Genomic DNA, 27,415 nt, shown 5'->3' on the forward strand with positions numbered 1-27,415 from the left:
CAAAATACACAACTTTCTAATCACAAATTTTGAAACATAATCATGATTATACGATATTTCCTCTTCTGGATGAGAGAATTGTTGCTTTAGAAGATAAATACTGTTATCAATAGTATTCGTTAAAAAAAAAAATGTATATCGATAAAGCATTTATTATAGTGCATAATAAAAGGTATTATCAACATAACATAATGTTTTATTCAGGCCTCACATAGAGTGAGTCCATAACATAATATAAATTAAATTATTCAATAAATAAATAAGGATTATTGATCATCGTTGTTTTCTTCCATGTTGTGTTCATCGGACATGTCGTCGTTCATTGAATCGACAATTTTGCAGTCGCCGATCACGCAATCGTCGAAAGGAGAGTTCGCTCCGACGTACGAGAATCCCTGAACGTTGATGTTGAGGTTATCATCGGTATACGAATCTTGTGGAGTCTGTTCTGTCAGTTGATTGTCGAAATTTTCAACAGAATCCGGAGTTTCGAGAGATGGCACGAAATCAAGTTTGTACTCTTTATTTGCGACCATGTCCCAGTCAATATCCTCGAAGAAAGGATGGTGAGTGATATCAGTGCCAACAGAACCGAGTCTTTTTGCTGGCTCCTTATTTAGAAGCTGCTGTAAGAACGACTGTGCAGAACTGTCTAAGTTGTTTGGTATTCTCGGTTGGTTATTCATGATTAATTGGAATAATCTTTGTGGATTGGCACTTGCGAATGGCAAACGATTGCAAAGTAGCTGGAATGCAATAACGCCAAATGACCACCAGTCAACGGCAAACGTTTGCGGCTGGGATCGTAACATTTCTGGTGCAATGTATTCGCATGTCCCGCAAATGGATGTAGCATCTGATTCTGAGTTAATTTCTTTTGCCAGTCCGAAATCGGCTAATTTGATGTGTCCTTCGGCGTCAAGCAAAATATTTTCTGGCTTGAGATCTCTGTATACGATTCCAAGGCCGTGTAATGTCTTTAAAGCTAATGCTAATTCAGCTAAATAGATTCGTATCTGTGGCAACGAAAAAGACGTGTTTTGATCCATGTGATGACGGAGATCTCCTCCTGCCTCGTATTCCATGACGAAATAGAGCTTGGTTGGTGACTGAAATGCATAGAAGAGGCGAGTTATGAATTGATGTTTTGCTCTCATCAAAGCATTTCTTTCTGCTCTAACTCGTGAGACTCTCTTTTTTTGTGGTAATGAATCCTTGCGAATAGCCTTAATTGCAAAGCGTTCACCTGTCGATTTCTTTTCAGCCAAATAGACTTTTCCGGAAGCTCCACGGCCAATAACTTTCTTTAAGTTAAAACTGTCAATGCTTACTTTCTCGCTTGGTGGTTCAGTTCGAAGGGCGCATATCCATTTCTGTGCTTGATGAATAGATGTATCGTAAAAAATCAAAGTCGAACCATTTGGAAGCTGAAATGAGAACCCAGGTCTTGACGATGCTGGAAGTGGGGAAACTTTTGAGATTTGTGTTAAAGGAATCTGTTTATCGATCTTTGTCATTTGTTCATCAGAATAGCAAACGAATTCTGTATCCGTAACAACGCAATACAGTTGTCTATCGAATCGGAATGCTGCTGTCTTTTGCCGCAGCCAACTCATAATGGAGAGGAGCACTTCTTCTTGCTTCTCTGCCATTGGAAAAAAAAAGCAAATATGGAATTTTTGTAAACTTTTGTTTTTTTCATCGTTTATTTCAATTCAAAAGTTTACGAGAGAAATCACGCTGAACCTATGGATTCTCTACGGGTAGCCTAAAAACGATCAATGAGATTCAATCAAGTTGAGCATAAAAGCAATTGAATTTACGAGATAAAAAAAGTGTCTAAATATACAGAATTTTGGATAAATCAATAAACGTATTTAAAACTTTTAATTTTGTTAGTCGTAAGACAGGCTGTTATGCATCATTGTCTTTTTCATCTGAAAATTTATTTATCTAAAAAAAACAAATTGATTGTTTTTTCATTCTTGTATAAAAAATGATTTATCTACATGCCCCAAGCATAACTTCTTCCATATGCAAATACTTTATGCTTATCATATCATTAAACATGAAGTTAGATCGATATTTATTTAAAATGTTTCCAATTACATATGAATATTTTAATCATCATTGAATTAACTTCAATACTTATTTATGTTATGTTATGTTAACATCCAACTTTTGACATATTAAATTCTTGATATTAATGGATTTAGTTATCATTAAAAATAAACTTAATCATTTCAGTGGTTAATACGTTTGTTTGAATATTGGGAACCATCTTAATAAGCTTAAAGTCGTTATTGCATTATTATTTTTTGTGACTCTGGCCGCAGCATCGTAGTGATATGTAATTTTTTTAGCATTGTAGTGATATATGAAATATATAACGTGATTTAATGATAACGTGGGTGATTTTTCACCCTGCTATAAGGGACTCAACATTTGAGAATTTTACATGACATTTGTCGGCAAATGCCATGTAATTTATTCTCAATTATTTCCCAGGGGTTGCCGGTGTATTTACCCTAAAATATTTGAGACAACTTTACATGATATTTGCCGGCAAATGTCATGTAAAACTCTCAAAAGTGTGATTCTTACGGCTGGGTGAAAAATTACACACGTTATCTTTATAAAATTTACAAACAAAACTTCTATAGAAGAAATAGTGCATGAGATCCGTACGTTTCTTTTGATGAATCTCAGGATAAATATACAAATTAGATGATATCTTCATAGCCTGAAATGAATTCCGAAGAAACTTCGAGAATTGGTGTATATTTTACATTTATATTTGCTGTATCTATGTATTTATCGATGCATCCACTGATTTCATTGATTAACGGTCCAATTTTTTCAAAATCTAGATCATCTGAAGATTCAATCTCTTCGAAAACGTCTTTGAAATCGTATTCATCGAATATCATATCTAACGACCTGAGATCAACGTTTGTAAGATTGGAAAAATTGAGAGTTGAGGAATTCAGGAGATTGAGCAATGATTTCAATGAATATTCCACGGTTTCTTGGTCTTCGGTAATCAAAAATCTGATTATTACGTGGATGATCTTCTTATTAATGATAGAATTCTTCAAATCAGCCGGGAAACAATTTAAGCATGTGTCAAACATGGTTATAAAGGATCTTTGTAACTCTGTTTGTGCTCTTTTGACTAATCTTACTGAATCGCTTACGAATTTTTCTGTAAAAATTTTGGATATACTTTCTTCGTTCAATTTTGGGGTTGCAACTGTTATTAGTTGGAAAACTAGTATTTTTTCTGCAATGGTGGACGATTCATCAAATAATTGTGGGATATCATTATTATCAAAAAATAACTGTATTATTTGAGAATCTGCAACTTCACATAAGAAAATAAACAGATTTAATGCGTCTTCTTTACCATCTAGCTCAGAGAAATGGAAATTTTGGCCAAAAACTTCAAGGAAAGTTTCAACTGGATTTTCAACAGCTGTAATGAATTTTCTGATCAAATAAGAGATTTCTTTTGTGTAAGAAATCCATGAATCTTCTAAACTTTGAAGATACCGTTTAAAAAGGTCAATATCTGGGTATCTCAGGTCAATTAGCATTGAAAGGATGTACGGTATGGGGTTTACCTCTACTCCTGGTGTTTCTGTAAAGTAATTTTCGAGAATATTTACATAATTATTTTCTATCATGAATTTTAATAAAATCGATGACCTTATTGATAGATTTTGTATTAAACAAAGTGTTTTCATTCTAATTTCGAAAACAATTGATTCATTTTGGAGAATTGAAATTAAAAAATTCATAAATTCTTCTTGGAAAAAATTTTCATTATCATAATCTTGATAAGCAATCCATCTTATTATTGCCAATATTGCTGAATCTATTATGTCTGCATCTTCATACTGATAAAATACCGTAATTAGTAATTCTGAGACATTGTACTGCTTTTTGAATGCTAGAGCATTATAACTATCGGAAATATAGTCCATGAATGTCTGCAGCAACGGAATAATATTAGTTTCACTCTGATTTTCTGATTCTAATCTGATTTCATTGAGTAACTCGTGAACTTTTTCAAATCTGATGTTTTCTTTATCTTGGTCATTATCATTTTCCTTCAGAAATGATTCGAAGTCATCATCGTTTTCTTTGAAATTTTTCATCTCATAAAAATTTTCGATGTCAAATTTATGAATCTCGAAATATTGATGTTTATATCTTGATCCCTTAGTCGATCATGACAACTGCCTTCGCATCTTTTCTCTTTCATCCAGCATAGTTCTTCTTTTTCTGTGACATTAAACGCTTCATTTGAATTTAGAGGATGATATCCGAAATAATTTACTCCTGAGACATTACATGCTCTTTCATACCAATCTTTGCAATCAAATTTGTATGGAAATACTTCTATAAGCCTTTTTCCTGATTTCATCCAAGCAAGATGCGATAAACCGCTACCATGGGCTCCAATTAACACATCACATGTTGATATTTCCGATATTTGTTGTCCTAATGTCATGTCTTCAAGGTATAATTCAATATATAAATGTGTTGGAAACAAAATTTTCAATTTTTCAATCAATTGTTTAGAATTTACGATTTTTCTTGTTTCTTTTCTGTTAAGAATTATCACTTTTGGTTGTTCTGATTGTTCTGGATTGATTCCAAAGTATTTATACAATTTTGGAACCAAATAATGAGTAAAATTGTATGGAAATTGGTATTTTACGCCATTCTCTTCTTTATTTTTTGTGATCCCTACAATTAAATCCCTGTAGCATGCTTCTGTTTTTAGAAAATACATAGAATTTATAAAAGAATGGGCAATCTTCTTGTAATTCGAATTGGGAATCTTTCCTCCGTGATGTGTAACTATTACTTCGGGGTTTAAATCTTGTATTCCGAAGAAAATCATAGTATGAAATAGTGGCAAAATTAAGTCATATAAAGCATGCCACATCATGTGGGAATTGTGGAATACTGATGTGTATATGGTTGTGTTTTCGAAATATTTCCTTGACAAAGAGCGAGACCTCTTTGAAATGTTGAAATTAAATATTTCTTGTCTGTCTTTCTTTTGATCGTAAGGAGGTGGTCTCGCTCCTATGGTAAGAAATGGTGTCTCAGCTTTCATACTGTATGGAGCAAGAAATGTAAGTGTTCCATTATCAAAACAAATGTCATTAAATCTGCAAATTCTTCTTTTCCAGCTGTCTCCGAAGCATAAAAAACGTCCTTTGTTTGTAGTATATGAAAATTTGGAAATTTCTTTGTTATCCAAAAGAAAATGTATTGTTTGCTCGCCATTAAATAATGTTTCGATATTGCAATGGGTCAAATTGCAATATTTCCGTAGATTATCTTCTGCATATGCTCCATTATAATCGATTTTCCATCGTAATTGTTTGTAATTCTGAGGAATTGGAAGAATAATCTTATTTCCAACCAATTGAATAGGAGAAAACGATTTCAGATTGAAGAAAATGTAATATTGTAGCATAGACATTGATATTATGAACATAGCTATTAGAATTAAGAATCTTTTAAACTTCCACTTATGATACAATTTCAATTTCATTATAAAATATATGAATGATTTTACTGATATGTTAATATTTAAATGTATTTTAGTGAAATATTAACTGATTGATGGATAATTTAGAAAAATAAAATTAACACAAAAAAAATATATTTAGAAATACTTATTTTCACAATACAAAGAATATTAAATATAAAATCACGAACAAGCATGGAAATTTTTCAAGAATATTCCCAGACGCAAACCATTCCTCCGCCGGAGCAGGAAACGAACTCCCTCTCTGTGCAGTGGTGGTCAACACTAAATATTGTGTTGCTGCAAGGACTAATAACAAACAACATTTCGCCGGTTGAATAATCCCAACCGCGGATTGTTTCGTCCTTCGATCCAGTCAACGCAATATGGCTATTTATCTGTGGGGAGAACGCTGAATTGATGACAAAACTTGTGTGGCCGGTCAAAGTCGTCAATGGTTTCGAAGTGTCATGCAAATTCCATATTTTTGCTGTGTAATCATGCGAGGTCGTGCATATAATCGATTTTTGTGGAGCAGCGATGATACTGAGAATGAATTCGTCATGAGCTTTGAAAGTTCTCATCGGCTGCTTGAATGTAGGTTCGTAAATGCCTATAGTCTTATTCATAAACCCAACAGCGACGAATTTGTCCTCTGCTGTGACTGCAATTGAGATAATCATATGTTCATTGGATCCGTTCTGTAATTCATGGGAAATTTTATTAACTGACTTGAGGGTATTCGTATCCCAAATTATTATATTGCCATCGTGGCCGCCAGAAATAAGAGTTTTTCCATCATGAAGAAAAGCCAACGAAGAAACGTTTTTTGTATGGCCTTCTAATATGCCAATCACAGATCTTGTTTCCATTGAGAATATAGCGATTTGTGAACCTGATGTACTTACAGCAATTAATTTTCCATCAGGTGAAAATCGAAGAATTCTTGTATGAAAGTCGCAGCAGCCTTGTGGATGAGGAATTTCTAAAACAAAATAAGGAGCCCGCTTTGTAGTATCTATGACTTGAATGTTTCTGTTGTCGGCAAAAGCGATAAATTTGCCCGTAGGATCGTATTGCACGGATGTTATAATATTTCCTACATCAATATAATACTTTAATGATATTTTATATTGTTTTGACCCTGTTGATTGAAAACTCCAATTAAAGTCGGAATTTGACATTTTTGTCGATTCTATTTGAGTTGGTTTCTGTTCTACTGGAATGGGAGTTGGTTTTACTTCTGGCTTGACTGGTGTTGTTTGATGTTTTTGAGGAGGTGGTGTATAGCGCTTTTCTTGTTGAATATTTTGATATCGCATCGAATTCATTTGGGCTATTTCTCGGGGAATAATTTGTTTGTATCTGTTATAAAATTCTTGCATTTTCTGATAATCGAGTTGATATTGGGTTAGATGAATAGTCATTTTACTTCTTTCTTGAAGTAATTGATAAATTTCTTTCCTAAGAGCTACAATAGACTCCATAGCTTGGGCTGAAAGCGTTGTGAGTCTCTGTATGATCTGATCTGTATTATTATATCGATTCTCCATAAATTATTTATTTCCTAAATTGAGAGAAGAAAAAATAAAAGCCGTCGGCACTTTTTCACAGAATTCCTATGAAATCCATTATACGTAAATTTGTTGGGAACTGAATTAAAGAAATATTTTTCGGACTTTCAACTTTTTTTCAAGACTTTCGATGAATGACTGTACTCAAATTAAGAGATCACATATCATATCAATCACATTAAAGTATAAAAAATAATTGATTCATATTTAGTGTTCTTTTTATTATTAATATTTTCAATTCTGATATGTATTTTCGTATTGACTTACGTTGAATTTATACAACACCGTAGAAATTTTTTCGGGGGTTAGGTTCAGAATTGAGAAGACGGTTCTCAATAATTTTATCTTCAAAAATTTATTGTTATAATATATGATATGATCTGTGCATATGAAAATCATAAAATATATAGATTGAATGGGTATACAATTCATCTGACTAACGTAAAATAAACCGTCCAACAGTTTTTTGCAAATGTAAAAATAATTACTTGAAAATTTTTCCACAGCAATTCGACATTAGAGCACTTTCAAAGAGAATGAATAATAGTTAATTGTTTTCTCATGGAAAAATATGACTTCATTATTAAGGGTGCACACGAGAGGATCATGTAAACTTCAGAATTTAGAACCTTATTTTAGGCATTATCTTGGCTACCTATTTAGGCTCGAAAAGCAAAAAATATCAAAAAATACAACTTGACTCCATTATGACCCTTTCATGGAGGTAGTTTTTATCCGCTAGTATTTTCCCTTTGAATCTCTTTACAATTCGAAATCAAATTCAAACCTCAGTAGAAGAAAGGAAGAATCGACTTACTACGGTTGTAATACGAATAAATACATATATTTAATTATTTTTATTTACATAATAATTGTTTGAAGCTCATATTCCAACAAATTTTTAAATAAAAACATTAAAATGTTGAAAATGTTCATATATTTTAATAGGGTTTTGGCACTTTATTGAGGAATTACTACATACATAGTCGAACTGAACTTGATATTTTGAAATTTAAATTATTTATCAAAATTAAATTTTAACTTGAAATTTATAATTATTTAGTCATATTTTGCATAATTCTAAGTAGATTTTGTAAAAAATCAAGAAAGAAAAATTTTAACGTTCTTTATTTTTTCTTTTTTATAATAATACATATTATTATATAATTAACATATTCATAATGTTTCACCCTTTCAAAAATATAATCCTCCTCTCAAATAAACGTACATACGGGTGGCCTCTTTTTTCAAAAAATTAAAATTTGAAATTTTGGGCTCAAATATTAGAGATTTTTTCAACCTTCAACGATATATGTTGTCTATATCAGACCTCCTTTCTTTTTGATACTTAACATTGTTCCTAAATCTTAGCCGTTAAGGCTGTTCTGAAAATATTTTTTTTCGAAAAAATTCGAAAAAAATTCTTCAAATTCAAAAATCCCTTAATTCCTGAGGATTTTGGAAAAAAGTTTTTACATGAACATGTGTATATTATATGAAGTATATTGATAAGGTAAAAATCAAATTTTATTGCATATTCATCGAGAAAATAAACTAACGAATCCCTCAAAATTGAGAGGGTAATCCTCCTCCTCTCAAATAAACGTACATACGGGTGCACCCTTAATCTTTCATAATATATTCACAACAAATATATTCAAATTGGAGCTAAAATTTATTTCCAAAATTTAAACGTAATAATAAAGAATATCAATTTTTAAATTTTCTTTAATTAATGAGTGTAATGCTTAATTTGGTTCATGCTATAGTGCTATTTTCTAAATTCTTCTCGATGAGTATTAAAACTAATTATGAGTTTGAAGAATAATTCGATAAGAGTGAATTGTACCTTAATTAATGATTTGTTACGTAGACTTCCAGCATCTATTGTGAACGATGATTGATGATCTTCATGATTTGTATCTCATGAAAAAATAAATTAGAATAGTGTGTAAAAGTCGAATAACTCAGATTAGATTTTGTAACCCCTTTACCATATAAATGTACAGATATTTGTCAATCCGATATACATCGATCGTGATCTTTGAACACTTCAAGCTTAAAACACTCCGATAATAAATTTTTGGCATATTTTTGATTCATTATGAGCAGGAATGAGGTATCAGAGAGTTTTCATGTTGGATCAGGGGATATCAAAAGTTTTATGGATGCAAGAAGATTTCTTTTAACTGACAGTGCAAATAAAAATATTGCTGATAGATTAATTTCATATCTTGTTTGTCTGAAGATTACAAAATTACCTCCCAAACTCTTTCCAAATGATTTTATATTCATAATAGAATCGTATATGCAGTATAAATCCTTTTATTTTAGTCAAGAAATGGAAGACCCACTATCAATAATCAAAACGAAAAGCGCTAAAACAATGGCCACAGATTTTACTAGGACTGTCACTCTATTTGATTCGATTGCAAAAGAAAATGAAATTGAAAAAATTCGCTGTGAAAAATCTATTCAGTCAATATCAAGAATCTTTGCAATTTTATCCAAAGAGCATCCGGATAGATTTTATATGCAAGGATTTGATCGCTTTGCTTTCATTTATTATGCATTGTCCTTGTTATTTTGTCAAAATTATAATCTTTCTAATAATTTTGCTGAAGCAATTACTTATCACTTATTGTTCCATACGCTTATAATTCTTCCTATGTCTAAGTTAATAGTAAATCAACCAGAATTATCGAATCATTTTGATTATCTAACCAAAATCTTAATGAATTACGATAGATCAAAATACAATTTACTTACCTCTAAGAACCTTTCTCTACTTTTGTTTGGTGTTAGATACGAAGCACTTCTGTTTATAGATGAACATAATCTTGATGATGGTTTGAGAATTTTGGATCAAATATTTGCCAGACTAGAAAATTTAGATGATGTCATTGGATCATTTACGTTAGCTCACGTTCATAATATAAAAATTACTGGAAAATACTCAAATCCAATTGAAGAAATTCAGCATTACAAAAATTGGGATATTACTTGACTAATCTATGATGCAAATGAATTACTTTCCCATCAGAGAAATAATTTTGAGCTTACTTGTGAGAAATGCTGTCCAAAGTGCGCATCATTCCATGGATATTCGTTTTAGAAGTATTCGCTTGCTTTTTTCTTTTAGTTTAATTGAAAATTGGAAACATTTTTATTGTTTGTTGTAAAGATTCATTTTAGATTTGAAATTGAATACACCAAACCTTACAATTTATGGTCTTCAAAATTATACATTAATGTGAAAAATAAAATTTCAAATTCTAATTTCTAAGTAAGAGTAGCATCATTTCTCCAGCAACTCATTGTTTCTTAAGCAGAAAGCTTTCATTACATATATCTATTAAGATATTAGATCGAAAAAATAAAAAAAATTAAATAAATTATATAAACACGCTAGTTTACAAACAAAATCAAGTATAATTTCCTGTTGTAAGGTAAGTAGAAATCGGTACTTTGAGCAAAATGTACCATCCGAGTGAGCAAAGGAAGATCAGAACGAAAGTAATTGCAAGTGTTGTATACATTGAGATATTCCTCACAACATTTTGGTCGTATGAATTAGTTTGACAGTATTCTCCCTCATATAAATTGTTGCAACGACATTTTTCTAAAATGCAGGTTCCTTGATCACAATTTGTGGCACAATCATTAGTAAGCCACTTGGTCAATGTTATTTTCATGTTTTCTCTTTCTTCTTTGTAATCTTTTGGTGAATCCTCATCTGTATCGAAGAATCGTCCAATTCCAGGTAATTCTATCACTTGCACGTTGTTATTTATATTATCTGATGGCATTAGGTTGTGGTGAATGTTGTATTTGTTACTTGTGAAAACTGAAACTGTTCCTGGATATGGATTTCTGTATTTTTTGCGTGCGGCGTGTATTGATCTGAATGAGTTTATACCGAATAATGAGAAACAAGTAATCCAGTAGTAATCTGTGCTAATCATTGGCGAAATGAAACCATTTGACACGTGAAAGTTTCCTAATTGAGAGCATTTCAAGTAGTATTTAAGTCTGTCATTTCTCATTGAAGATGATATCGAATTGTTAAGCAAATTAAAAGGATTTAAGTGAGATATTCTGACATTTGCTTTTTCTGCAGTTTCTTTGTAAATCCTCGCAAATTCTGCTACTGTTTTATCGAAATCTTCAATTGCATAATCTTTAATCCGCTCACAAACTCGTTCTAGGTTATCTTTGCCTTTTTCTCCTGGAAAATAATCAATCATCGTAAAGAAATAGTTCCACATGTATAAAGCGTCTTCTCCTTTCGTTCCATGGCCAAAATCGAATAGTTGAAGAAGTTGATTTAGTTTTGTAATTTGGGAAGTATTAACGAATATGTGAATGGTATTAAACATTTCATGGAATATGTCATAGCAATGTTCAGATATAGCAGTAAGCCTAGCTTTGATATTCTGATCAATAAAAGTATTTTGGAAAATAATGTCTGTTTGAGCGTATGAACCCCATATACCAATGGAATACTGTGGATACTTGTATCGAAACCATGAAAGAATACTAGCAGCAAAATCTGCGCCAACAAGCAAAATTCTGGATTTTAGAAAGTTGAAATTGCCTTCAAAAGCAAAAATGAATTGAGCAATATCTGCATGGATCTGTTCTATTGTAAGATCACATAGAGTTGATCCTGCAGTATCATTGCCAATTACGGAATTATCAAAATATCGTATTTCCAAAGCGAGTAATAGAGAATTAGATTGGTTAGCTATTTCAATCGCTAGTTGAGGAAATGGTTCCTTGGGTGTAAGAACTTCAGAATCAATTAATGTTAGTATAATTGAGTTATATGTTCCATTTTTTATATAACTTTTATCGATATAGGCATATTGATTGAATGTGGTCTGATCCATAATATCGAAATGATCAAGTTTCTGAACAAAAGTTATTGTATCGAATGAGCTTGAAAAAGCTAATAATATTGGAAACATATTTAGAAAAAAAAAATGAAGAAAAATCGATAAACCATAGTCATCCAATACTGATTGAAATTAAGAAGATATCTCAGTTTTATAACATGTAGGTTTAATTTTATTTGTTTTTTATTTAATGCGTATCATTCACAAATTAACTGTAATTTTCTGAGAACTGCGGATAAATTAATAAAAATAAACTTCGAGTAAGTTTTCTGAATGTTTATTAGAGTTTGTATAAGAGATATCATTAATAACTGACATGAGTATGAAGTAACTTTCTTGAGAAATTATGTTATTTGCCAATGATTCAACAAGCATCAAAAATAAATAATGTTTAGAATTCCAAAATTTTTTCATTTTGCAAATTTTCATATAAATTTCGTATTTCTTCTCTTGATTTTCAAATTTTTGAATTTTTTTTTGGAATTTTAAATGAAGAATTGAGAAACCTAATATAGATGGTTGTTATCTCATATGTGAATATGTTCGTTTTATTTCATAGTTTGGAATTTTCTCATATTTTATGGTGAAATTGAGTTTCTATTCCAGATTTAGATAGCATATTTAAGGACAGATTACATGAATTTATATTTTCATCAATATGATATATTGAAATAGGAGACACTCAATATTATAATGTCTTTCTTAGGATTCCAAATATATTCAAATTTCCTGAAACTACAATTTCGGTAGTTATTATCCACATATGGGAAGCAATACACAAATGTCTAGTAGATGGTATATCATTTTATCTCGTAAAATGAGTATCTTAGGAAAAATTCTAGATACTTTTTCAAAACATACAACAACGCAAGATCTATTCTGTAAAACCGATTAACAGTACAAATATGTTTATTTGCAGGTCAAAGAATCGAATGTTAATTTTAATAATATTTCCTCGAAATCGCTCTTGCAGTTTTCTTCCATTCTTCGTCTATTAGTCATTGAGTACCTACATAGTCTAAATCCATTACCAAAATCAAGAAAGCATCGTTACGATTTTGTGGACCTACCTTTAGATCTACTTACGTTTCTTTTATGTGTTATCAGCTGCATAATCAGCAGCGGTTTTTCCATAATCATCTTTTTCATTGACATTTATACCATGTGAAATAAGAAGTTCAGCTGTTTCTTTACTATTATTTATTGCTGCAGCATGAAGAGCGGTGTGACCATCATAATCTATTTCATTGACATTTATACCATGTGAAATAAGAAGTTCAGCTGTTTCTTTACTATTATTTATTGCTGCAGCATGAAGAGCGGTTTTTCCATCATTATCTTTTTCATTGACATTTATACCATGTGAAATAAGAACTTCAGCTGTTTCATTGCTATTATAAATTGCCGCTTTATGAAGAGCGGTGTGACCATCATCATCTTTTTTATTAATATTTATATGACGTGAAATAAGAAATTTGGCTGTTTCTTTACTATTTTTAAGGCTGCACAATGGAGAGCAGTTTGTTCATCTCTATTTTCTGCATTGATATCAGCACCACGTGATAGGTAATATTTGCAAAGGGATGGAATATTAAACATCGATGAATAAACAAAGCATAGATTAATATCATTAGTTCGATCAAGGTAAACTAAAAATGCTTCAAGATTATTATGATCTGCGCAGTATTCTAAATAGATCTCAACATTATATTCATTCATCAAGAATGTAATAAAATCAATGTTGTGTGAGATAATTGCACTTTTTTGGTGTGAATAATATACTGGTTTTTCATATTTCAAACATTCACTCATGATCTCTGGATTTCCACCTAAAAATGAAAATTCTAGACATTTAAAAGTTATTGATGAATTAAATTTTGTTCTTAAGAACTTGAAACAATCAACTGCTCCATGATAACAACATAATTCAAGTAATGAATAGGAAGAACATGGATATAATTCGCTTTTAAGTCTTTGATCTTTATCAAATCCTTCTCTTTCTGTGAATGTAATGAATCTTTCTAAGTCATTATACATAATTGCTCTGTATATAGTATCTTCTGTATGAATATCAAGATTTTCTGATCTAATTCTTTCGAAATCATCTGAATTGTCTAATCTAATTCCATATTCTTTATAAAATAAGAACTTTGAAATAGTATCAACATTGATGACCTCTTTGACATGATAATCATCATAAATGAGTTTCGCAAGATATAAATATGACTTTGTATAGCGATTCTTATACTGAATGATATTTAAAATATCTTTGATAATATTTTGGGGTATAAATTTCTTTGAATCGATTAATTCTGTTCGTATCATTTTGTAAATCTTGTTTAGGTCTTCTTCATTTTCCGTTTTCAGCTGATATAATGCGTTATACGAATCAATATAGTATTTGTACTGATCTCGCAGTTTAAGGTATTTGTCTGGAGGAATATCTTGCTTCGACATTAAAAATTTTTAATATTATATTTTATCAAATTAGATATCTTTAACATTCATTAAGAGTAAAAACTCTATATTATACTTGGGAATAAAAATGATAACTCAGATTTCGGATATTATTTATCAATATGTGATATGAAATGATGTAGTGTCAATAGTAAAGTAGGGATCACAAGCGCAATCCACCATTCATCACCAAATCTTCAATTTTGATTCAATCAATCCAAAGTCTTCACAAAATCCTGTAACGTTCATATTATCAAAGGTATTTTTATTGCCAAAAGCACACGTTTTATGACTCTAAATTTCCTTTTTGCAATGCCACAGATTTGTATTCATTCATGGAAAAAATACTTGATATATACACTACATAAGGTTTGCTGTTAACATTTGTAGATATTTTTAAATGACACTTCATCTGTAATGTCAGAAACTTGAATTAAAGTTAAATGGCCGAAACTGAAGAAAAAATAACTGGTAGAAAGTTAATTTTACATACTCTATATTAATCTTTAATATTAACAACAAAATATAAAAGTTCAAAACAAGCATGTCATGAAGCTTTTTGTCAGAATGAATTAAATAAAGTGTAATAATCTGTAGGGTGAATGTATAAACATGCAACAATTCTTTAGGTAAGAAATCAAATATGATATAATATAATTTCGGGACTCAGTTGGCTAGGCTTGCCCTTCGGGCAAGCCTAGCCAACTTCGGCAAAATAAACATATTATGATTATAGGAAATGAGTTTATACAAATAAATTTATTTGTGAGTGATTAATATTATATTTTAAAGATTATTATGTAAAATATAAGATAGACTTTTAGCTAAATCGAAGTAATTTAGAGAACAATTTGAGATTTTAGAGATTTTTCAAATGAAATATTGAAAGCAAAGAATTTATTAAGAATTTGTTGTGAAATGAATACACTTCGGTAAGGCATTAGATTGGCGTGATAATTGACAAAATTGGAGCTGAAGTTTGGTTCACAAATGAAGAATAGGTCTAAGCTATAACAAAAAATTGTAATATATTTGAAAATCTAATAGTTTTATTTAGTAATTTGATATCGATGCGATCATAGATATTGATTTGAATATTAAATTCGAAATTTTGTAATTTATAATGATATTTAGGAGCTGTAAAGCTAAAGACTAATTAAGTATATGATGACAAAGAACTTGCTAGAGATTAAAATCTAAAATTTTAGAATTTTTAAAATTAAATTGAAACTACATGAACATATTAAGAATCTTTTAAAGTATACTGGCACTCCAATAAGTCATTAGTTCAATGTGATGCATTAGAAGTTTGATTGAAAAGTCTGGTTAAGAAATGATGAAAATATGAAATGAAAATGCAGCATTTCTCTCAATTTTTCAGACACTTTTTGCCTATCGTTTTCGAAGTGGCGCTTCGCGCCGCTAATAAAATTTTGAGAACAATTTTAGCTGTTTGTTCGGCAAAATTATTTTAACGAATTACGATTCATAATTTGTTGTAATATAATAATCTCTAATTGATTTTTGACTTTTGATAATAAATTATTAATAAATATTTTGAAAAGTCATTTTCTTCGCTATTTGATTGGCGCAAAGCGTCAATCAAATAGCTTAGATTAAGAATATGATATTATTTCAAATATGATGAAAATTTTTGAGTGAAAACTATCAAAAATAAGTCTTAAAAAATACATTTTTAGAAATGGTTTTTGATTCTTAATCATTTTCTGTTTCAGCAACAGACAATCACTATATATATATCATCTAGCGGCGCTACGCGCCGATAGATGAAGGAAAATTTGAGCATTTCTTCAAATGATTTAGTACCATAGCATCGTTAGATGTATTTACATTCTTGTATTGTAGATTACTGCTGAGAATATAGCATATAATGAGAGAATTTTAAATTGAATATCAATAAATAAATCGATAACATTATTGTTTTGTAAATAAAAATTAAAATCATATAAAATTAAATATATTGATAGATATGATTTCTCTTTTAAATAAGTTTTGATTCCAAATTTTTTTCGTTTTTTAAAATTTCATTATAATTTAAACATTTTATTTTGAGAAAAAATTCAAGATCAAAATTCGATTAAAGATGAAGTCGCCAAATTCAAATTATTACACATTAGTAAACATAATAATCATGTCAAAACACTTTTCTATTATATTTCTCTCAATTTGATTCATCGTTTGCAATTCCGTTCAAAATTCCCGCAGAAAAACTATTGCAGCGAGAGTGGCAAACTCTTAATTTTCTGGCATTCAAAAAACAAAAAAAATTTTCAATGGACGGTTCAATAGTTTTTTAGGAATGCTTGGACATAAGTTTGATTATTCCTTAAAAGTTGTTGTTGTTGGTGACTCGGGTGTAGGCAAAACATGCTTCCTTCTTAGGTTTGTTAGAGATCAGTATGAAGGCGAAACACAGCCAACACTTGGTGTTGAATTTCTTACAAAAGTGGTTGCCACTGAAACTCATAGAATACAGTTGCAGCTTTGGGATACAGCAGGACAAGAGCTTTTCCGCTCTGTTACACGCGGCTATTATCGTGGATCTGCTGGCGCCATTGTTGTTTTTTCACTTTCTAGCCAAGATTCATTCAATAGTGTATCACAATGGCTTCAAGATATCAAAGATGTTGCTAGAGCTGATGTAGTCACTATTTTGATTGGAAACAAATCTGATTTGACAGAAGAAAGATCTGTCACCCGTGAACAGGCAGAAGCCTTCGCTAAAGAACATAATATGGAATACTTCGAGACCTCTGCTAAAACAGGTGAAGGCGTTATCGAAGCTGTTAATGGATGCGTCAGGCTTATTGAAAAGAAGGTTGATGAAGGCTCTTACGAATTTCAATCAGGTGGTAACGAAGATATTGTCTTCCACCCCGAAAAGAAAGAATCAAAATGTTGCTAAGTACGTAATTTTATATAATTTTAGCTTGACTTCTCTGACTCGCCTACAATCATCTAACAATTATTTTCTAGTGATTAGATATAAATACTACGTTGTTCTTAAATTTTTGGCGATTTTTTTACTTTTTGAAACACTCTGACATGCTATTCTTCATTATTAATGTAAACTAAAGCAAATTCTTAAATGATTTGAAATCATTGTTGTCTTTTTAGTTCATTTTTTATGCTGCATCAATCGTCGACGAATGGGCGTAACATTTCAACAAGATTTTATCTTTCTTCATAATCTCGCAGAGTGGTATGAAACAAAGATACTTTCCAAATCATAATCTTACTCTTCAACAACTCTTTTATTTTTCTTATTCCAATATTTTAAAATCTTCTCGAATAAAAGGTCGCAAATGATTGAACTCAATCAACAAAGAAATTTTTTGTTGCTGGTGAAACAGATTTAGGAAATCAACGATTAATTCTTCATTACAATTAGAGCAATTTCTTTGGTTATCCTGCAATAGTTATTATTGTCAATCTTACTAGCATTTGCATTTGTTTTTTATTATTTAACATTCTATCGTGAATCTGATTTTGAGAATTTGCACAGATCAATTGACAAAATCATACTCATTTACATCAACATGCTTCATCTAAGGCCAAGAAATGACTTCTTACATAATATATTTCCAATATATTTTCATATTTCACAAACTATCAGATATCCTCCTTAAAGTTAAAATTTGGCAAAGCCGACCGAATACAAAACAAATGTGTAAACGATCCGTTTAGTAATTCTTATTCGTTATTCGTACTTCGATATACTAGAGAATACTATTAAAGAAAGTGTTCCATTTCTTGGACATTATGTAAATTTTTAGATATAAAGGTTTTAATCCTTACTATGAATTTTTTATCTCTAATTTCAAGAATTAACATAAATATACCGGTTGAATTGCAATGGATTTTAGCTGATATGACATCACTTAGATAATTATTTTCACAGCATCTGAGGTGCTTGAATAAAACGTAATTCTGACAGTTTAAGCGCGAACTTGTAAACAACGAAATCAACAATGCGAAATAAGTATCTGTGTGGAGACAAGCTTGAACATTAGCCCTTACTATGGCATCTAATCTTTACATTTCCCAAATATTCGATTTCAGATAAATCCTTCAAAATCTGAAATCAAACATTGACAATAGAAGTACACAACACTGTCAAGTTGGATTGATTGATCGAATAATTTCTAAATTTGTGAGAAATTCGGTTTTTTAGTTGGCTTTGCTGAAGATCGAATTTTTAATACATAAGTGAATTATTTCACATTTCAAAAACGATGATCGGGAGATGTCCTTTGAAAAAATCAGAACGTGAGTCTCATTGAGATTATTATCATAAAATATGCTTACAAGTCATATGTTGAGCTATTTATGTCAGAAAAACATAAGTATGTCCAATCGCTATCTCTTCCAAAAATTTTTGTGAGCCAAACTGGTCGATATTGAAAAAGGGTCCATTTATATTTCCATTGCAATAGTACTATCACTCAGAGTCTATTGTTGACTTCATTAAAAATCCATTGTTTTTTTTAGGCATAAACAGTGCAAAAGAATTTTTCAATAAAATTCGATTATTTTGGATTCAATTTTTGAATAAATTTCCTCACTTCTAATGGCTACCGAAGCCGATAAGGTACTTATTGCTACATCCCCTAACGGTGCCCTCCCAACATGGGAACGCCTTACATGTGGCTTCGTCGCTGGCGCTGTTGCCCGCACAGCAACATCACCACTCGATGTCGTCAAGCTTTGCTTACAAGTTTCCTCCAAGGGCGGCTCAGCTAAGGAGACAATTGACCGCCTCTGGAAGGAAGGTGGCATTGCCGCTTTCTGGCGTGGCAACACAGTTGCCATCATGAACCAGGGCCCACAATCTGCCATCAAGTTCTTCTGCGTTGATGAACTTACCCGCCGTGTTGCCCAGTTCACAAAGGCCCCAATCACAACACCACAACGTGCTATGATCGGTGGTGCTGCCGGCATCATTTCTCAGCTCATTGCTTTCCCATTCGATCTCATCCACACAAGAATCACAATCGATCCAAAGGGCTATACAGGCATGTTCCAGGCCGCTAAGAGAATCGTCTCAGAGGAAGGTGTCTTCGCTCTCTGGTCCGGCATCATCCCAACAATCACTGGCGCCGTCGTTTACGAAGGCTCCCAGTACGTCATCTCCGGTGGCCTCAAGGAGAGATTCATCCAGATGTACGCTAAGGGCGGCAACCTTACACCATGGCAAAACCTCTTCGTCGGTGCTGCCGCAGGCGCCATCGGCCAAACAATCTCATTCCCATTCGATGTCATCAGGAAGAGAATGATGGTCAACGGTCCAGACGGAAAGAAGGTCTACAAGTCAATGAGCGAATGCTTCGCTAAGACATGGGCCAACGAAGGCGTCGCTGGATTCTTCCGCGGTATCGGACTTAACATGGTCAAGATTGTCCCATACTCTGCCCTCCAGTTCATGATCAACGAGGAAGCCAAGATCGCTTTCGAACGCTTCAACGCTTACATGGCTCAGAAGGATCAGAAGCTCCCAGATCTCAAGCTCGCCAAAAAAAAAGAGGTAAGTAAGGGCGCCCTTGTTGAAAAAGTTAAGGACGTCCTTCCTCAGAAGGAGGAGAAGGATAAGAAGGACGACAAGAAGAAAGATGATAAGAAGAAGGACAAGAAAGACGATAAGAAGAAGGATGACAAGAAGAAGGATGATAAGAAGGACAAAAAGGACAAAGATGTAAAAGAAGAGAAGAAGGAAAAGAAGGACAAAAAGGATGACAAGAAGAAAGACGACAAGAAAAAGGATAAGAAGAAAAAGTAAGTAACTTCATTTTATTATCTTTTTTACGACAATAAATTTTCTTTGCAGATTTATTTCAGTCAAAATCAATACCCATTTTTACATCACGCTTACATTACATTAGATTGTATAATTTATGTTTAAAATATATTTACAAAACAATTAACAAAAACAGAAAAAAATATCTAATTAATATCAATAAAGCTATTAATATCTAATAAAAAATCAACATACTTGCATGAATTTGAGTTTTAGTGGCTCTGTATCAAGCTTTTTGACCTTACAATTCTGTAATTTGCAATTCGGAGATAGCCCAAAACTTTCTTGGTCAGTAACACATGACACTAATGATATATATGATAAGGTATATATCAAATTTCCTTCATTAGCTACAAAATAAAACTTTTTTAGAATAAGACCTGACGAACAACACAAAATCGCTAAACTTGAGTGTAATAATGTATTATTGATAAAGTTGCATGAATTTATTTGGTGGTTTTTGTCGTTTTCTAACTGCAACATGAAAATATTTTTCCCTGAATTTCTTTCGAATTGAGAATATTTAATAAAACCATTCTGAGGGATAGGATATGAGCCAAAACCACCTCCTGATGTCGATTCAGCTTTGTTTTTGGTAGAATTGAGATTATCCACATGAGAAATTCCTCCTTCCATGCAAAATGCAAATTTTCCAACAGTCGAGAATGAAAGGGATACAGAGGAGTAATTTACAACATGATCTTGTTCGTTTTGGATCTGAGAGTAAAAAGCGAGTCCAATAAATTTGGAATTACAACTATCAAAACATGTGTAAGAAATATGAGTAGTTTTCGAATAACAAAAGACCGCACCTCCACTAGCAAATTCTCTTTCATTGATAGACTGATAAAATTTTGAGATACACCTAAGAAATATCATTCTTTGAAGGGAAACATATGTTCTAATTCCATGAATATATACTGCTCCGCCTGAAAGTGGAGATGAACAATAACAAAATATAGAATTTGCAAGATGTATGCTATTTGAATTAGTAAATTCTTTTCTTTTATAGTATTTTAAAAATTCGGAAGAAATTATTGAATCTTTCTCTAAATATTGATCAAATTTGTTATTGAATTTAGCTAATTTTTTTACGGAAGGGTTTATCGACAATGAATATGTAATCGTTTGGAGTTTCAGGTTTTCCAAATCGATTTTTGGTGAGTTAAGAGACATGTATGATCTATTCATATCATTTTGAGCTTCTATTTGATAAAATGGTTTAAAAGAAAATATGAGATTGATCATTCCAAACATTTGAATGTCAGATGTAAATTATACATATGTAGCATTCATTCACTATTATTTTACTTTAATAATTTTAATCTAAAAGATTTAAATCGTAATGTTCAATAACATGGATTGATATGCGCCATCACACAACCAAGCACACTAAACAAAATAACCACCATATTAAGGGTCCACTGTAAAAATTGAAAGTCTCTCAAAATTGAGAGGCGATTTGCAAATAATCGTTATCGTCTTTTTCGAAAATCCACTTTTCCTAGTGTTCTGATTAATATTTTGTGAATGTAACAATAAAGTATATGTTTTAGTAAGATGATAATACATTCTATCACTTCAAATCACATAAAAATTGCAAAATCAGCGAGTTTTATAAGAACATGATTTTTTCGAATTTTTTCGCTTCTGGATGCGTGTTTTGAAAAATAGATATTTTCGAATTTTGATTTTAATTTAAGTATAAATTTTATATTAGGATTTTTTTTGACCTATTTCCAATCATTAATTCCTAAGTTTTTCTAGGAATTTAATTGAGAAGAAATTAGGAAATTCGCTTTAATGTCATTACATCCTAATATTGTGATGCATGTAGTTTATATTTATTGAGGCTAATGCCGGAATATCGTGCATTTTATAAAAAATTCAAAGAATTGACAATTGGATAGCACAAATTTAATTCTCTAGACAAAGTATTATTGTTTATATATTCAAAGCATTATCCTTCGTTTTGAAATGTTAGTAGTAGGATATGATGGGTTTTGTGACCTTTTTTGTAAACGTAAGAATTCATACAATATCGAGCGATTTTGTATCATTTTTTTTAACATATTAATTAAAAAATATATGATTCTTACGGTTTTTATTCTTACGTTTTTGAATAAATCAAGATTTAAAAAATTTTCAAAATTGTAAGACATTTACACTCAGCCCATACATAATGAAATAAAAAATAAAAATTTTTTAAAAAATAAATCATTTTAAAATTAAAGTTATTTTTAAAATAATTTATTTTTTTATTCTTACATAAATGACCCAACAAGTAAAACCAGATAAAATAGATTATCGAATTTTAGAGGATGATGTTCATATAAAAATAAGAAGTCTGTTTGACCTTAAGAATGATTTATATATAAAAATAAAATAAACTTCTTACGAAAAATTAAAACTTAGTTATGTTTATTATTTTATTTTTTTATTTTGTATGAAATGAGCGTCAAAACTAACAACGTTAAAAAATTAGGATTCACAAACGAGGAAATAAAGGATATATTAGAGGAGGTGGGTTATGAAGTTGATAAATATTATTTAAGAAATTGTAAAAAATTTGCGGTGTTATTAAATGATTTAGATTATGATGGAAAAATGAATAAAGATGATGTTATAAATTTCTTATATCCCACATCTGAAGAAGAAAAACCTAAAGAACCTGATGTTTTCCCTGAATATTATGAAGAACGGATTAAAGATGATGAATACAATGAAATTGAAAGACTGAAAAAAATAAGAGATGAAATAGATGAAAAAATTAAGGAATTAAGAGAAGTTGAAAAATATAATGAAAATGAAGTAGAGGGTTTAATGAATATCCCAGCTTCAGAATCAGAAGTTCAGAAATCTCATGAAGAAAGATATAAAAATTATGTTCAGAATCAACACAAAATTTATTAGATGGTGAAATAGACGAAACACTTTCAGAAGAAGGTACTAAATTTATTCGTAAACATAAGTTACAATTTATTGATAATGAAGAATACCCCTGTATCCTACTTTCACCACCTTTAGATTCCGAAAAATTCAAAAAAGCTCTTAAAAACGTGACATATGCAACTAATACGATTAAGAAAGAAGATCATGATATTTACACAAATTATTATTTAAATAAATGCACAGGTGTTGATAAAGTTTTTGATTTATTAGATAAAATATCAAAAGAAACCATTGGAACCTATAAAATTTTGTGTGATTGTGGTTTCATTATTGAAGATATAATAATGTTTCATATGAAAGAACAGCACCGAAGGAAGACGAAGTGGAAAGGTCTATACCATTCGTTATTAAGAATATAAAAGATATGAAAACGTATAAGCATTATATTTATTCATTTATTTCAGAAAAAATGGAAGCAACCCATAAAACATCTTCTCATCATTTTATAGCTATTCATACATTCCTTTTCAAAGTTGTGAAATTAAATAAGACAGGAATTAGATTTAATGTATCAGGGTACGCATTCTTGAGTAAATTAAAATGTATTCGTCACGTCGCAGATGATGATAAAAATTTATGTGTTCTTAATTCATTTTATGGGCTTTAAAAAATTTTATTTTTATTTATTTTTTAATTTTTTATTCTTACATAAATGAACAAAAACGGAACAGCTAAAATGAATGATAATCAAATTAGAGCAGAAGGTAGAAGGTTATTTAAACGCTTCTATAACATTCCTGATGGTGTTAATCCTAAAACTCGTAGAAGCTATTTAAATGAAGCAATAGATGCATATGAAGGGTTTGACATTTCATCAGAAAGTGAGAGATTAGCGAGAATGTTAAATGTTAATATTGATTTCTATTATTGTGATCCTCAACCAGAAGACGTGGACATAAATAAGGTAGACTTTCCATTAGTGGAATCAATAATGATAGATCCAGAATTTGAAACAGTAAATATTTTATTAACACAGAGTCCATGTGGAAAACTTCACGCTGACAGAATAACAGACGTTGAAGCACTCACCGGCTATAAAGTTTGTCCATATTGTAAAGAAGAAGTTTATTCTATCCGTGATGATCCAGAAAGGAAAAACCAAAGAAGATTTTTAAAGCATTGTGAGAAATGTAAAGAAAATAATGGAAGATTAATTCAAGACGTTCAGTTGCAAAAGACACAGCAACCATATGCACCACATATTACGAAACAGAAGATATATCAGTGGTTATTAGCTCACAATTTGCAGAATATTATAAACCGACAAGATATTATATTACTTTTGACTTCGAAACATTAGAGACTAAAGAAGAATTACAACTTTCTGAGTGTGCAACTTTGAACGCTTACTTAAAACCATTCATGGTATCATCAACGGTTAAATTAAACGATAAAACATATACGAGGAATTTTTGCTTAACTTCGAGTGATTCTTTTATTTCTGATTGGATTGAGTTTTTATTTTCAACCTGTTCATTAGTTGTTGAATCAAATATGAGTCAATACAATGAATTATTGAAGTCGCAAACGGCGGGGACTTTGTCTCATACATTAAATGAAAAACAGAAGGAAGCATTTAAAGAACTTCTAGATGAGGAATTCAATAAAGTGAATATCATAGGTTTTAATTCGGGAAAGTTTGATTTAAATTTAATTCTTCGTGATTTAAACACTGCAAAATGGAAAATAAAATCAATGCTGGGTTCATCTTCACAATTTAAGCAATCATTGTAAAGAAAACAAACGTTCCATATGAATTGAGATTTATTGACATCAGAAATTATATAGCGGGTGGGACATTAGACCAATTCACTCAAGATTTCGGAAACAATAAATCACGTGTTAAATCCTTTTTCCCTTATCAATTCATCACATGGGAAAATTACGAAGAAGGAATTATATAAAGTGGAACCATTCACGAAAGATTCATTTTATTCAGCATTAACCCAAGAAACTATATCAGATAGTGATTATCAAATATATCTCAATGATGCTAAAAATTTTAAGAATAGATTAGAATATTTTATTCATTATTGCAATAAAGATGTTGAAATTATGATTGACCCAATCGATAAAATTATTGAAGAAACATTTGTTTATAAAATTGACATGCTTCATAATCTTTCTTTATCATCGAATGCTTCAATGATTCGTTACGCTTTAGCATATAAAGACTTTAATCCTAATGAAAAATATCCTGAGGAAGAGATAGAATCAAGTTTTGAATTAACGAAAAAGTATTGGAAATATAAAATTGAATCATATAAGAAACAAGATGAAAAAGCAGAAAGAGATACTAAAAATAATGTTTCAATGGATGATTTTCAATACTATCACGATTTAATCCTTTCATCTAAATGCAAAATGTGTGGTAAAGCGTTTACATATGCAAATAAACCAACATTGGATAGAATCGATAATGAAAAACCACATACCAAAGAAAATTGTCAGTTAATGTGTTGTTATTGCAATGTCGTAAAATCAAATAAAGATGAAGATGTTCAACGTTTAAGAATCAATTTAAGAAATTATGCATTAAAAAATAATTTACCAATGACTTTAGATTCAGTTGAAGCTTATCACATTCTCCGTAATGGAATTACTGGTAGTTTATCAAATGTTCAACATAGAGTAAATCTTAAAGGAATCACGCACATTAATAAACTTTCATTAATCCAGAAACTAAAACTGTATCAAATGAGGACACCACCAACATTATGACTCATTTCGTTGGAGTTGACTTTAATTCATTATATCCTTCATCATTTTCATCTAATCCTCATGATTTCATTCAATATACTGACCATAAAATGTATATGCCGGGAAGATTGAATGGTGTTATCATTTGTGATACAGCAACAAAGAAAGCAAAAGCACTGGGAATAATTAAGAAGAAAAATACTTTATTCGTGGCTGAAGTAAAGGGTCACATTGATGAAAAATACATTAATGATTACATAAACTTTTTACCGATAATAAGAAACTTAGATATTATCACAGATGAAAAAACAATTGGCAGTTTTATGTATAATTACATGAAATCAAACAATTTACCAGTTGACCAGAAACAGAGGAAATTAACTCAGTTAGCATCAACACACAACCAATATCAACCATTTTCTTCTTATTATCTTTGGTATCTAATAGACAGATTTCATTTTATCATCGATGACATTCAATCAATTTTAACATTTACTAAAAACACTTGTTTTAATGAATTTGCGAACAAATTTATGAACGAAAGACAAAAGCTGAATTAGAAGGAAATAAAGGAAAAGTTTATTTTGCAAGATTTCACTTAATGGATCATATGGTTACGATGCAATGAATACACAAAATTACGCAAAGACTAAAATAATGAATGCACAGAAGGCACGCGTTGCATGTATGTCAAATAAGTTTAAAAACAAGAGAAATAGGTGAAGATACATATCAAGTGATGCTTAAAGATAGATTTTATAGATGTGATACATGTTTACAAGAGCATTCTTCACTTTAGATAATGCTAAATACTGGTATTTAGTTTTCATTTATGATTTTATGTATAAATGCTTGAATGTTAATCGTTTTCTTTCATTGAAGGTGATACTGATTCATCTTATTGGGCAATCGCTGGCGACCCAAATCTTCCTAACACTCAAGCATTTCAGGCGATTGTTACCGATAAACAATTTTATGATAAAACATTTTCAAATTCGCACCTTTTGATTTCTTCTGTTTTGATGAGAAATTTAAACCTAAATTAAAGAATAAAGCTGAAGAAAAAGCACATGAGAAAAAATTATTGGGTTTAGCAATTGAGAAACAAGGTGATAACATGGTTGCTTTATGTCCTAAGTGTTATACATCATTCAACTGTTCAATTGATGGAAGTGATTTTAAAACGATTGCACAAAAAATGAAAGGTGTTGGTTTACGACAAAATAAACAATTAACACCTAAAAATTATTTGGATATAATAAATGATAAAGTGATATTTGATGGTCAGAATATTAATTTACAACTTAAAAACGGGTCAATGACTCGCTTAACAATCGGTAAGACTGCATTAACAGGAGCACACACTAAGGCTGTATGTTGTGAAAATGGATGTTGTATGCCATTTATTTAATACAATTTAAAATTTTATTTTTAATAAAATGCCACAGAAGAGACAAAAGGAACCGTT

General features: G+C 30.7%; 7 protein-coding genes and 2 pseudogenes across 9 annotated transcripts, besides 2 other annotated features; 4 read left to right on the forward strand and 5 right to left on the reverse strand.

Annotated features, from left to right (window-relative positions):
- Window positions 1-266: 266 nt before the first annotated feature.
- Window positions 267-1,665, reverse strand: TVAGG3_0632210 (protein serine/threonine kinase protein; the record flags this gene model as incomplete). Its single annotated transcript, XM_001308205.1, has 1 exon — window positions 267-1,652. The coding sequence occupies one exon, from the start codon at window positions 1,650-1,652 to the stop codon at window positions 267-269; it is 1,386 nt and encodes a 461-aa protein (XP_001308206.1).
- A 941-nt stretch (window positions 1,666-2,606) lies between these two features.
- TVAGG3_0632220 (armadillo (ARM) repeat-containing protein family) lies at window positions 2,607-5,565 on the reverse strand (the record flags this gene model as incomplete). Its single annotated transcript, XM_001308204.1, has 1 exon — window positions 2,724-4,160. The coding sequence occupies one exon, from the start codon at window positions 4,158-4,160 to the stop codon at window positions 2,724-2,726; it is 1,437 nt and encodes a 478-aa protein (XP_001308205.1).
- Window positions 5,566-5,688: 123 nt separating this feature from the next.
- On the reverse strand, window positions 5,689-7,245 carry TVAGG3_0632230 (WD repeat-containing protein family; the record flags this gene model as incomplete). The annotated part of the gene is made up of 1 exon (XM_001308203.1): window positions 5,758-7,104. One exon carries the CDS (start codon window positions 7,102-7,104, stop codon window positions 5,758-5,760), a length of 1,347 nt encoding a protein of 448 aa, XP_001308204.1.
- Window positions 7,246-7,712: 467 nt separating this feature from the next.
- Window positions 7,713-8,748: a mobile genetic element.
- Window positions 8,749-8,866: 118 nt separating this feature from the next.
- TVAGG3_0632250 (serine-type peptidase protein) lies at window positions 8,867-12,418 on the reverse strand (the record flags this gene model as incomplete). The annotated part of the gene is made up of 1 exon (XM_001308202.2): window positions 10,551-12,017. One exon carries the CDS (start codon window positions 12,015-12,017, stop codon window positions 10,551-10,553), a length of 1,467 nt encoding a protein of 488 aa, XP_001308203.1.
- Window positions 12,419-12,545: 127 nt separating this feature from the next.
- TVAGG3_0632260 (protein of unknown function (DUF3447)) lies at window positions 12,546-14,480 on the reverse strand (the record flags this gene model as incomplete). Its single annotated transcript, XM_001308201.1, has 1 exon — window positions 13,476-14,480. The coding sequence occupies one exon, from the start codon at window positions 14,478-14,480 to the stop codon at window positions 13,476-13,478; it is 1,005 nt and encodes a 334-aa protein (XP_001308202.1).
- A 2,299-nt stretch (window positions 14,481-16,779) lies between these two features.
- Window positions 16,780-17,512, forward strand: TVAGG3_0632270 (GTPase protein; the record flags this gene model as incomplete). Its single annotated transcript, XM_001308200.1, has 1 exon — window positions 16,801-17,406. The coding sequence occupies one exon, from the start codon at window positions 16,801-16,803 to the stop codon at window positions 17,404-17,406; it is 606 nt and encodes a 201-aa protein (XP_001308201.1).
- Window positions 17,513-19,064: 1,552 nt separating this feature from the next.
- TVAGG3_0632280 (mitochondrial transport) lies at window positions 19,065-20,338 on the forward strand (the record flags this gene model as incomplete). The annotated part of the gene is made up of 1 exon (XM_001308199.2): window positions 19,072-20,277. The coding sequence occupies one exon, from the start codon at window positions 19,072-19,074 to the stop codon at window positions 20,275-20,277; it is 1,206 nt and encodes a 401-aa protein (XP_001308200.1).
- A 2,313-nt stretch (window positions 20,339-22,651) lies between these two features.
- Window positions 22,652-23,173: a mobile genetic element.
- A 726-nt stretch (window positions 23,174-23,899) lies between these two features.
- On the forward strand, window positions 23,900-25,264 carry TVAGG3_0632300 (annotated as a pseudogene). The gene has a single exon. A coding segment is annotated over exon 1 (1,365 nt).
- Window positions 25,265-26,787: 1,523 nt separating this feature from the next.
- Window positions 26,788-27,358, forward strand: TVAGG3_0632310 (annotated as a pseudogene). The gene has a single exon. A coding segment is annotated over exon 1 (571 nt).
- The last annotated feature ends 57 nt before the right edge of the window (window positions 27,359-27,415 follow it).

This window comes from Trichomonas vaginalis, chromosome III (genome assembly GCF_026262505.1).
Source record: "Trichomonas vaginalis G3 chromosome III, whole genome shotgun sequence".
NCBI lineage: Eukaryota > Parabasalia > Trichomonadida > Trichomonadidae > Trichomonas > Trichomonas vaginalis.